The sequence below is a fragment of the Tachyglossus aculeatus genome, chromosome 15 (assembly GCF_015852505.1).
Source record: "Tachyglossus aculeatus isolate mTacAcu1 chromosome 15, mTacAcu1.pri, whole genome shotgun sequence".
Taxonomy (NCBI): Eukaryota; Metazoa; Chordata; class Mammalia; order Monotremata; family Tachyglossidae; genus Tachyglossus; species Tachyglossus aculeatus.
In genome coordinates, this window is record NC_052080.1 from 10,517,629 (window position 1) to 10,529,982 (window position 12,354).

The 12,354-nt window shown below is 46.3% G+C and overlaps 1 protein-coding gene across 1 annotated transcript in view; it reads left to right on the top strand.

Moving 5' to 3' along the window:
• The first annotated feature begins 659 nt into the window (after nucleotides 1-659).
• The window catches only part of ANOS1 (anosmin 1), a 135,585-nt gene continuing 123,890 nt past the window's right edge, over nucleotides 660-12,354 (top strand). Inside the window, exon 1 of the mRNA XM_038757380.1 lies at nucleotides 660-872. Coding sequence (XP_038613308.1) covers nucleotides 669-872 — 204 coding nt within the window. The 5' untranslated portion in view covers nucleotides 660-668. The remainder of the gene's footprint in view (nucleotides 873-12,354) is intronic.

Consider the following 12,354-nt stretch of genomic DNA (forward strand, 5'->3'; position numbering starts at 1 on the left):
CATGAATTAGAAGGGGGAGACAGACAACAAAACAGTGCTTTGCACATAGTAAGCGCTTACTAACTGCCGTCATTAATTGAAGGGGGAAACAGACAACAAAACAGTGCTTTGCACATAGTAAGCGCTTACTAACTGCCGTCATGAACTAGAAGGGGGAGACAAGACAACCAAACAGTGCTTTGCAGATAGTGAGCGCTTACTAACTGCCGTTATGAATTAGAAGGGGGAGACAGACAACAGTGCTTTGCACATAGTAAGCGCTTAATAACTGCCGTCATTAATTAGAGGGGGAGACAGACAACAAAACAGTGCTTTGCACATAGTAAGCGCTTAATAACTGCCGTCATGATTAAAACACATGTTAGCAAAATAAAATAAATAGAATAGTAAATACGTCCAAGTAAAAGAAATCAGTAGGGCCGGACGAACGGAGGAGGAGGAGGATGAAGATTTTGCCCCGCGGCGGCTCGTGGCCAACCTGCCCGGGCGGGCCGGTCCTGCCTCCCTGTCAATCATCCCGGGGTCGGCCAATGGGAGCGCGGCCTGCGGCCCCCCGGCCCCGCCCCCCTCGGGGGGCGAGGGGAGCGGAGCGACTGAAGTTTGGGAGTTTTAGTTTGCGCAGCGCTCTGCTCAGCCCCGGAGCCCAGTTCGGTGGCCCGCCGCTCGCCATGCGGCCCAGGGCGGCCTGGGCCTGGTTGCCCCTCGCCCTCTGGACGGCGGCGGCGGTGGCCCGGGTCCCCTCCGCGGGGCTGGGGCCGACGCGCAAGCAGGAGGACTCCTTCTCCGCCCTCGGCGTCCAGCGAGCCCGAGGCATGGCCAGATGTCTCAGCCTGCACATCACACGCATCTCCGCCTTCTTCAGGCATTTCCAGGTAACCGTCATCGCCCAACTTCCCTGGGCCTCAGTTGCCTCGTGTGTGAAATGGGGATTGAGGGGGAGCCCCCCGTGGGACAACCCGAGCCTTCAATCAATCATTCATATTTATTGAGCGCTTACTGTGTGCAGAGCACTGTACTAAGCGCTTGCGAAGTACAAGTTGGCAACATATAGAGACAGTCCCTACCCAACAGCAGCTCTTGCTGTGTGCAGGGCACTGTACTAGCCGCTTGGAAAGTACAGGTTGGCAACATACAGAGACGGTCCCTACCCAACAGTGGCCTCACAGTCTAGAAACCAGGCCCTCCTCCCCCTCTCCATCCCCCACCCCGCCTTACCTCCTTCCCCTCCCCGCAGCACCTGTATATATGTATATATGTTTGTATGTATTTATTACTCTATTTACTTATTTATTTTATTTGTACATATTTATTCTGTTTATTTTATTTTGTTAATGTTTTGTTTCGTTCTCTGTCTCCCCCTTCTAGACTGTGAGCCCACTGTTGGGTAGGGACCGTCTCTATATGTTGCTAACTTGGACTTCCCAAGCGCTTAGTCCAGTGCCCTGCACACAGTAAGCGCTCAATAAATATGATTGTGAGCCCCCTGTTGGGTGGGGACCGTCTCTATATAGTGCCAGCTTGTACTTCCCAAGCGGTTAGTACAGTGCTCTGCACACAGTAAGCGCTCAATAAATACGATTCAATGAATATAATTCTATTCTGATGGTATTGACACCTGTCTACTTATTTTGTTGTCTGGCTCCCCCTTCTAGCCTGGGAGCCCGTGGTTGGGTGGGGGCCGTCTCTATCTGTTAGGGACTTGTACTTCCCAAGCGCTTAGTACAGTGCTCTGCACACCATAAGCGCTGAATAAATACGATTGAAAGAATGAATGAATCCCCCCAGATTAAAGGACGAGCCAGTCTGGATTCCTGGGAATAATAATAATAATGATGGCGTTTGTTAAGCGCTTTCTGTGTGCCAAACTGTTCTAAGCGCAGGGCTTCCCCCCTCCATCCTCCGGGCAGGGGGCCATCCGAGCTACAGGATGCCAAGGATGGACACGTGCAATCCTGGGAGAGGGGGCACGTGGGACCTTTGGAGGGGGCACTTGGGATCCAGCCGGACTGGGGAGACCTCTGCCCAGCGCCCCGGATCCCCCACGTGCTGATTTTCCCTTCCAGAAACACGGCCCGGGGGGCAGGGGCATTGCCCATCCTGCGATAGGGGTGGGGGGAATTGAGCATGGCACAACTGATTCGCACTCAACCCCGAGTCTGGATAAACCTCCCCAGAAGAGCTGTGGAGAGTGTGTGTGTTGGTGTGTATTATATATATATATGCTCCCTTCTTGTCTAAGGGAAAACTTGCGGGGGATAATAATAATACTGCTGGTATTTGTTAAGCCCTTCCTTTGTGTCAAGCACTGGGGTAGATCCAGCGCTTAGAACAGTGCCCCAGCGCCTAGAACGGTTTTTGACACATAGTAAGCGCTTAACGAATGCCATCATTAAACAGCGTGGCTCAGTGGAAAGAGCCCGGGCTTTGGAGTCAGAGGTCATGGGTTCAAATTGAGACCCCTCCAATTGTCAGCTATGTGACTTCGGGCAGGTCACTTAACTTCTCTGGGCCCCAGTTACCTCTTCTGTAAAATGGGGATTAACACTGTGAGTCCCCCGTGGGACAACCTGATCACCTTGTAACCTCCCCAGCGCTTAGGACAATGCTTTGCACATAGTAAGCGCTTAATAAATGCTATTATTCTTATTATACAAGGTGATCAGGGTGGACACATTCCCTGTCCCACGTGGGGCTCACAGTCTTCATCCCCATTTTACTGAAGCTCAGAGAAGGTAAGTGACTTGCCCAGGGTCACCCAGCAAACAAGTGGCCGAGCTGGGACTCGCCCGCAGAGAGGCAAGGCAAGGGCGAGGGAGGGGACAGCAAAGATTTCCATCTCAGCTGCCCATCCTGGCAGGGAAGGGGCAGAGAGCCGGGGGACCTAAAAGATATTTCTCCCTGCTACTGGCAAGTGTGGGCTCCGTAGTCTGTCCCCTGCACGGAGCTTTGCGTGTGCGGTGGGGTTTTCAGGGCGTCCCAGCTGCTGACCTTTAGGAAATGATTGATCAAGACTGATCGATCATTATGTCTCTAGGCCCCCCTCTGCGCCATCCCCTCCCTCGTCCCCGTGTCGCGGAGGTAACACCTGTTCTGCATGCACAATTTACGTGCTGGTTGCTGCAGGCTGCACGTGGAAAAGGGATGGAGCTCGCTAAGTCTCCTTCAGGGCGAGGGCTCTTGGCCCCAAAGCCAGTGATCCTAGAGCCCCGGGGGGCAGGAGGACTGGGGGCTTCCAGAGAATAATGTGGACTCATTAGATCTGGACGTTTGGGGCAGGGGTAGCTGCTGGGGACCCCCCCACACCCCCCTCTAGCTCAGTCAGTCCTATTTTTTACCAATCGAATTTGTTAAGCGCTTACTAGACGTTGTGGGCAGGGAATGTGCCTGTTTATTGTTGTATTCTCTCAAGCGTCTAGTCCAGTGCCCTGCGCTCAGCGATCAGTAAATATGATTGACTCACTGTGCAAAGCACTGTACTAAGCACTTGGGAGAGTATCCTTAGGAGAAGCAGCGTGGCTCAGTGGAAAGTGCACGGGCTTGGGGGTCATGGGTTCAGAGTCCAGCTCTACCAGTTGTCAGCTGTGTGACTTTGGACAAGTCACTTAACTTCTCTGTTCCTCAGTTACCTCATCTGTAAAATGGGCATTAAGACTGTGAGCCCCCCGTGGGACAACCTGATCACCTTGTAACATCCTCAGCGCTTAGAACAGTGCTTTGCACATAGTAAGCGCTTAATAAATGCCATTATTATTATTATTATTACTGCTACCCTATGGCAGAGTTGGTAGACCCATTCCCTGCACACTCTGGAGGGAGAGACAGACATTGATATATGAGCCTGTTGTTGGGTAGGGACCACCTCTATATGTTGCCGATTTGTACTTCCCAAGCGCTTAGTACAGTGCTGGGCACACAGTAAGTGCTCAATAAATACGATTGAATGAATGAATGAATATATTACTAGATAAGCTTTACCTGAGCTCCAGAGAAGGCATTGTAGTCGGCTTGAAGCTGATTTTCATGCAAGTCGGAGCGCAGTGTTTTGTATGTGAGTGTTTCTCCAGGGTGTGTGTATTACTCTGCGAGGGGTAGCCCGGAGTGTAAATGACCTCCAGATTTTCCGTAAATCGTTTACTAGCCATCTCCCCTTTTCTGGGGCCTGCTCCATCGTAGGCAAGCACTCTAGGTACTTACTACTGGACTCAGAGGCAGAGACAAACTTGCCCTCCGGGACTCTGAGCATTTTCTCAAGGAAGGGGAGCCTGCTGCTGTTTCCCATGTCCAGCTCAGCCGGGCCACTTCAGCAGCTTCTGGCAACTGGAAGTGGGAGTCTCTTGGACATTTCCTCAGCTGCTCAGTAGACACTTGTTGCTGCCAAAAGGGGACTACTGTGTGACTTAGTGGATAGAACATAGGCCTGGGAAAGACTCAGAAGGACCTGAGTTCTATTCCCAGCTCTGCCACTGTGTCTTCAGTATGACCTTGGACAAGTCACATCCTGTCTGTACCTCAGTTACTACATCTGTAAAATGGGGATAAAGAGTGTGAACCCTGTGTGGGACAGGGACTGTGTCCAACCTGATTAACTTTTATTCACCCCAGCACTTAGGACAGTGCCTGGCACATAGCCCGTTCCTAGACTGTGAGCCCGTTTCTAGACTTTGAAACCGTTGTTGGGTAGGGACCATCTCTGTATGTTGCCAACTTGTACTTCCCAAGTGCTTAGTACAGTGCTCTGCACACAGTAAGTGCTCAATAAATACGATTGAATGAATGAATGAAGTGCCACAATAACTATTATTATAATAATTATATAATAATTATAATAACTATTATTATTATTAGAAAATGGGACGGGGAGGCCTGGTTGAGCTATGCTGGCAAAAGGCACCCAATTGAGTTTAGGAGCTGGACATCTAAATTCCCCAAATCCATGGGCAATGCCAAACGTTCAGTTTTGGGCTGGCTACTGCGCATGCTCAGTGGGACTGCTTGGGATGTGAAGACTGAGCCCGAAATGCTCAAGGGCTATAAACTTTCCATTACTTGCTTCCATGTAGGTAATTTGGGCGAGGCAGGAGACATCTAAACGACCTACTGCCTAAAATCTAAAGCCAGAAGGCCCTCAAACCATCCCCATGAAGCTTCACACCAGGTCCTGGCATTGGACTAGAATGTCCAGCCCATATGGAGGAATACAGCTAATACTGGTTTGAAAGAACCCCAGGGGAGTTAGAGATTTGTAGTTGCTAGTTTGAAAATTTGTTGCATCGACATTCAGATTTGATCCAAGACAAACACACTTGAAGAAATGCTCTTAGGAATGAAAAGTTTGTGGTTATGGCAGGTGTTAAAACGAATGTTGCCCAACAGTTGTTCTTTGACTGCAGAGCCATTCCCAGATGGGTCTGCCTCTATAATCAATCAATCAATAGAATTTGTTGAGCGCTTTCTGTGGTGTACAGATAACTCACCATATGAGACAACACAATAATTAGGATGCAGGATACCTGCCCTCAGAGCTTACGGTCTAGCCAGGGAGGCTGACGCTAAATTAAATTTTTTCAGCAGTATAACCTCTTTGCACTCAGGGAACAAGCCACTTTATTTTGATCTTTCCAAGTACTTAGTAGAGGAAAGGCCACCCAGTGAGTGCTCAGTAAATTCTGTTACATTCCCTGCCCTGTCACTCTTCAGAAGTCATTTATCAGTTTTCTTAAACTATTCGGCTTTCTTCCTCCACCCCCCTTTTTTGAATTGGTATTGGTTAAGTCCTTACTATGTTCCCGACACTGTACTAAGCTCTGGGATAGAGACAAGCTAATCAGAATGGACACAGTTCGTGTCCCACATGGACTCACAGACAGTCATAATACCCATCTTACAGATGAGAGATCTGAGGCACAGAGATATTAAGTGACTTGCCCAAGGTCACACAGTGGGCAGGTGGAGGAGCTGGGATTAGAACTCAGGGCTTTCTGATTTCCAGCCCGTATTCTATCCAGTAGGCTCCACTGCTTCTTTACCCTCTTTCTTCTCTCTCTGAGAGATAGCCTTGTTCACAGACCCAATTTTAATCACTGTACCCATCAAAGGGATTTAAGGAGCCCTTATTGTGTGCAGAGCATGGTACAGAGTCCCTGTGAGTGCAAAAAAAATATTTTTTTCATGGCATTTAAGCACTGACTCACAGTCGGGCCCTGTACTAAGCTTTGAGGTAGACACAGGATAGTCAAGTTGGGCAGAGTCCCTGTCCCACATAGGACTCACAATCTGAATACCCATTTTACAGATGAGATAACTGAGGCAGAGACAATTGGCGACATGCTCAACTGTCTTTTGTATAACGGTGGCAGAGCCAGGCTTAGGACCCAGGTCCTCTGACTCTCAGGCCTGCGCTCTTTCCATTAGGCAACACTGCTTCTCATGATAGTTTCTAGACCTGATACCTGCCCTCAAATAATTCAACAATTTACTGCCCATCTTGAATGCCACAAAAGCCAAAAAGGAAAGGAAGGTTGAACTGTAGCAGCCCCTTTTAAGACAGGAATTCTTCACTCCCAGTCAGTGATCTGAGAGCTGTGTTAAAGCATCAGGTTTAAAGAGGATTCCCAGAGAATACTGTTGACAGGTGATCTCCCAAAGGATGCAAGCGGGTTGGCGAGGATATAGTGGGACCCATTAGTTGAACACTTTTGTCCACCTCATATGCGAGTATTCAGCCCTCTGACTTTCATGCCCAGGTCATTTTTACTTGAAGTGTCACATTATTGTGGCTAGTGTGAGAAGCATCGTGGCTCAATGAAAAGAGCCCCGGGCCTGGGGGTCAGGGGGCCTGGGCTCTAATCCTGGCTCTGCCCCTTGCTGCTGCTGCTTTGGACAAGTTCACTTAATTCTGCGTGCCTCAGTTACCTCATCTATAAAATGGGGATAAGATACCTATTCTCCCTCCCTCCTAGACTCTTGAATTCCTTGTGAGACAGGAATTGTGTTATCTACCCCAGTGTTTAGTACAGTGTTTGGTACATTAGTCCTACAAAATACTACAATTGTTATTATTAGGTCAGAGCCATGATTCCTTGTTCCTTTCCATCAGAATAAAACCTCCAAGTTAAGAAGCTGTTCTAACCCCGCGGGAAAGATACCATTTTGAGCATTCACACTCAAAAGAAATGAAACAACGTTCTTTAGGTTTTGCTTCGGAAAGTAGCAGCTGGTGCAGCTTTAGCCTGAGAGTCACGAAACCTAGGCCGTACTCCTGGCTCTGCCAGTTGCCCGCTGTTTTTAACCCTTGGGCAAGTCACATAACTTCTCTGTGCCTCAGTTTTCTCACCTGTAAAATGGGGACTAATTACCCCATCTCCCTCTATCTTAGACTGTGTGCTCCATTTGGGGTCAGGACTGTGTCAAATCTAATACTGCGTCTATCCCATAGCTTAGTGCAGTGCTGGGCACATAGTAAGTGCTTAATAAATACCATGTTGATGATTAGCTGTAGGATCTCTGGATAGTTACTCGAAAGACAGGGAGCCCCATATTTTAACTCCATTGTGCTGCTAGGTGGAAGCATAGAAACATCCCAGTGGTAGATTGATCAGTGGCCGCTTGAATTATGGACATCCTAGATGTAGAGTGACGAAAGGTATCTTGAATTTTGAACCTTCAAGTTTTCTCCCCGAACGCTCTGGCTTGAGAGATCACCTCATCCCGAGATTTAAACAGCAGTAGAAAATCCCCTCCACTCTTGAGTGGGATTTGGTATTTTTCTTTTATTGAATTGTCAGTTGGTTGTAATTTATTTGTTTTACAGTTTCAAGGGCTAAAGAGGCCATTTAGATCAAGCCAATTCCCAGTGAAAGGCTTTTTTTTGTGGTTTCTTGGCATGATTTCTTTTCTGAAGTAAAACTGCTGACAGAAAGCACATCGCCAAACAATAGTGATTTCGTTTTAATTAGTCGGGGTGAAATAAGCTGCAAATTACTCAGTTAGGACTTAATAACTGCTTTTTTTTTGTAATCAGTTGCATGCTATTCTTGCGGAGTCTCAACCCTAACCTGGTAAATGCACATGTGATTTATCTAAATTACAGGGATTAAGCTCTCAGGACTTGAAAAGACAGTAGCAAGCTCTCCTTATAAAAAAAGTTAAGCCTTTCATTGTCATCCTGAAACAGGGGTAGGGGCATGCTGGGGACATGAGGCTATAGCCAACGCATTCTAGTGGCATCGTAGTTGTGGATCACCAAGGGACCAGACTTGAGTCTTCGTTGCATTAGGAGAAGCAGTGTGGCTCAGTGGAAGGAGCATGGGTTTTGGAGTCAGAGGTCATGGGTTCAAATCACAGCTCTGCCAGTTGTCAGCTGTGTGACTTTGGGCAAGTCACTTAACTTCTCTGTGCCTCAGTTACCTCATCTGTAAAATGGGGATTAAAACTGTGAGCCCCCCGTGGGACAGCCTGATCACCTTGTAACCTCCCCAGCGCTTAGAACAGTGCTTTGCACATAGTAAGCGCTTAATAAATACCATTATTATTATTATTATTATTAAGGGGGCCCCTCTTCACATGATGAATTTAATGGCCCCATTATGGCTTTACCTGCTGCCTCTGCACAATGCTATTTTTCTGTCCCTTTTCTGTGACTGAGGCACAGAGAAGTGAAGGGGCTTGCCCAAGGATGCACAGCAGACGAGGGGCAGAACCGGGATTAGAACTCAGGTCCTGTGACTCCCAGGCCCATGCTCTTTCCGCAAGGCCACCCTGCTTCTCATTTTCCAGCTTTAATACCAAAGTGCCTGCCACCATCTTTGGCCAGGACAGGGTGTGGATGAGCCAGAATCATATTGCACCCAGTTCTCATACTAGAACAAGATTCTGGGTGGGAAGAAAGGGAAAAACCTTTTGGGCTATTGCAAAACAAAATTCCTCCCGAGAGAATTCTCCTGAAATGCTCAAGGCCTCTCTCAAACCACTGGTACCGTCAATTCACGCAAACTAACGAGGAGTCCTCTGACCTTCACTGCCACGATTCATCTGTGAAGCCTGGTGTGTACACATCATTCTGCACTTGAAAAGCATCCTTTCCACCGGCTTCCACTCTCCCCAAGTGTACTACACACTGGGAATACTTAAGCTGTTGGTTACATTTCAAAACAGGAAGTGAAAAGTATTAGAATGGTACCCTGGCACTATTTTGCTGACTATTGTGCCATTGCAAGGGGGCATGCAGTGGATAGAAGGTCAGGGTGCCAGGCCCTAGGCTTCACCCAGTTCTAAAGCGGTAGCCTCTGTTCTGAGAACCTATCAATCAATCAGTGATATTTATTTTGCATTTACAGAGCACTGTACTAAGCACTAGGAAGAGTACAGTGCAATAGAGTAAGCAGGCAACTTCCTTGCCCATAACGAGCGTACAGTCTGGAGCAGGAGACAGCCATTAAAATGAATAAATAATTCATAATCTATAGTTTAAAGATACGTTCATAAGTGCTTTGGGGGTGCGGGTGGGGCGATTATCAAGTGCCAGAGGTCACAGATCCAAGTGCATAGATGATGCAGAAGGGAGAGGGGGCCGAGGGAAAGAGGGCTTAATCGGGGAAGGCCTCTTGGAGGAGATGTGATGTGGCCAGTGGAAAGAGCATGGGCCTGGGTGTCAGTAGACCTGAGCTTCAGTCTTGGCTCTGCTACTTGCCAGCTGTGTGACCTTGGATAAATCACTTCGCTATGCCTGCTTTCTCATCTGCAGAATGGGGATTCAGTATCTGTTCTCCATCCTCCTTAGACTGGGGGCTCCATGTGGGATAAGAACTGTTTCTGACCTGTTAATAAGTGCTCAACCAATACCACAGTTATCATTTTTGTTCCTCTTACATGAGAACTGCTACTCTGAACATTAGACAGTCATTCATATTCATTGAGCACTTATTGTGTGCACAGCACTGTACTAAGCACTTGGGAGAGTACAATTAAGCAATTAACAGACACTTTCTTGCCCACAACGAGCTTACAGTCTAGCAGCCCTTCCTTGAGCCAAGCTTTGTCCCTTTCCCTGCTGGAGGGAAAGGAGGGAGGAAAGAATTAAACACAGGACAGAACCCTGGAAATGGTAGGGTAACACCTCTGGCATCTGGTGCGAACTGGCAGTCAGAGGTGTGATGCCTGGCATTTTGACTAGTTGGGCCAACTCCTGATTAATTTCCGGGTCTACCATCCCTGGCCTAGGATATTTCTGCTATTGTATAATTCAGAAGTAAGTGTACAGTATTTACATAGTCTTTACAACGGTGGCCTCTTGAATTAACGACTTGACTTTCGGTGTAAATAGATGGGCTGATTCCAGATGTCCTCCAGAGCTTGTGCTATCTCTTATGGTCCAGGTGTTTGGCTGGTGGAAGAAGAAAGTTCATATTCAGGGTGAATTGGATAGTGGTCCCTTGAAGAATTGTCTGTTTTGCCTAACGAGGTAGTCATTATTTTCCACACTGAAGACTTTCTTTTTTCTAGCAACTGCTTTGGGATTAAACAAAGTACTTGCATTTAGGAATACTTGCTTCTGTCCAGGTGGTAGGAGTAACAGTATTTATTGAGTGCCTACCCAATACAATGCTTGGAAAGAACCAGGAAAATACATCTGTGTTTCCTGCCCACAAAGAGCTTACCCCTTCTCAGAGAAGATGAGAATGAAATATTTACAAGGAGGGGAATCAGAATACATCAGTTTTCCAATCTTTAGTGGGCTGCTAATTTTTTTTTTCAATGGAACTTAAGCGTGTACTGTGTGCCAAGTACTTGAAGTGCTGAAGCAGATGTAAGATAATTGGATTGCACAAAGCCCCTGTCCCACATAGGGGTCACTGAGGCAAAGAGAAGTTAAGTGACTTGTCCAAGGTCACACAGCCTACAAGTGGCAGAACCAAAATTAGAACCTAGGTCCTCTGACTCCCAGGCCTGCGATCTTTCCACTAGGCAACCCTGCTTCAGTTCTATATACAAGCTTTGATTTTATATTGTAGATTTTGCCCTATTTTGATTGGAGGTGACTTGAAATAATATTCACAAATTCTTTTAACCCTCCAGAGATGCAGGAGGATTTCTTCCTCTGGGTGCTGTTTGATTTTTCTTTTCACCTGAAGTAAAAAATATTGATTAATATCATCATCTGTCAAATAAGGTAGAGCTTCAGTCAACATTTCCAGGTCCCGGAATGCTTAGCATGCCATTATGTTGTGTCACACTGAAATCTTCTGGGAAGAGTCGGAATTCTTGTCATCATGAAGACAGAGTTTGGTCATCTGTTTTGACTCTGGAAATACCAAAGCTTACAAATGCTTTCGTACTTCACTTCACTGTTGGCTGTTGTTGATGTTATGTACTGTAGCATGACGGATTTGGAGTATTTGTAAGTGTTAATATTACCTTGTATTTATTCAGAAAGTATTCAGGGCTCTTCATGCATCGTGTTCATTTTTTTCTTTTTTTTTCCCAGATAATTAGACCTCATATCTCCTCTGAGGCACAGCCAAGACAGATGAGGAAATTTGGAGAAACTGATAAATTATTTACCTCAGGTCACACAGGGACCCATAAGTGGGGACAAGAATAGGGAACTTGCTTTCTCTCCTGCACTCCATCCCCATGACTATAATGGATCCACTACTAGCCTTGCATTTTATGGTTCATGAAAGCTAAGAACAAACAGAAATTCTGGCTCAATTTGTAGTTTCCTTGATTGTGGAACTAGTAGACATATCTGTGTTTTTTAATTGGGTTGTGATGACAGTTTTAGTGTGATGTCTAAAACTTGTTTTTAAATATTATGCTTGGTATTCAGTTACAGCCAGGAGCACATTTCACTTTAATTTGGAAAAATCTCTCATTGGAAAGAAACTGTAAGAACTTTTTTAATTTAGAAAGATAGTATCTCTAGGTGTCCTTCCTTTAAGGTGACACTCCTATCCATTTATGAGGGCTTATTTTAATGAAAAAAAAACCCATGAAACTCATTTTGCTTTTAAAACCTGAGATAAGATTATGGCCCACACTTGAGAAAAAATATATTTCCTTATGTTTCAAATATGAATGAGGGTCACTCTAATCTCGTTCTAAATAAATGCACAGGAAGATGCATTTATTTTATATTAATTCCAGTTGAATGCCTTTCAAATGGGGATCATTTGAGATTTCTCGTTATAGTTGGCAAAGTGAAACTCTAATCAAGCCTGAAATAGAAAAGGAAGAGATGTTAATGAGAATAGGTGGGAGTATATGTTGGTCATGGGTTACATGTAGAACACTTGGGAGAAGTATGTTATTTTGGTATCACTGGAGACATCATCATGCCTTTCTAGTTTTCAGGGC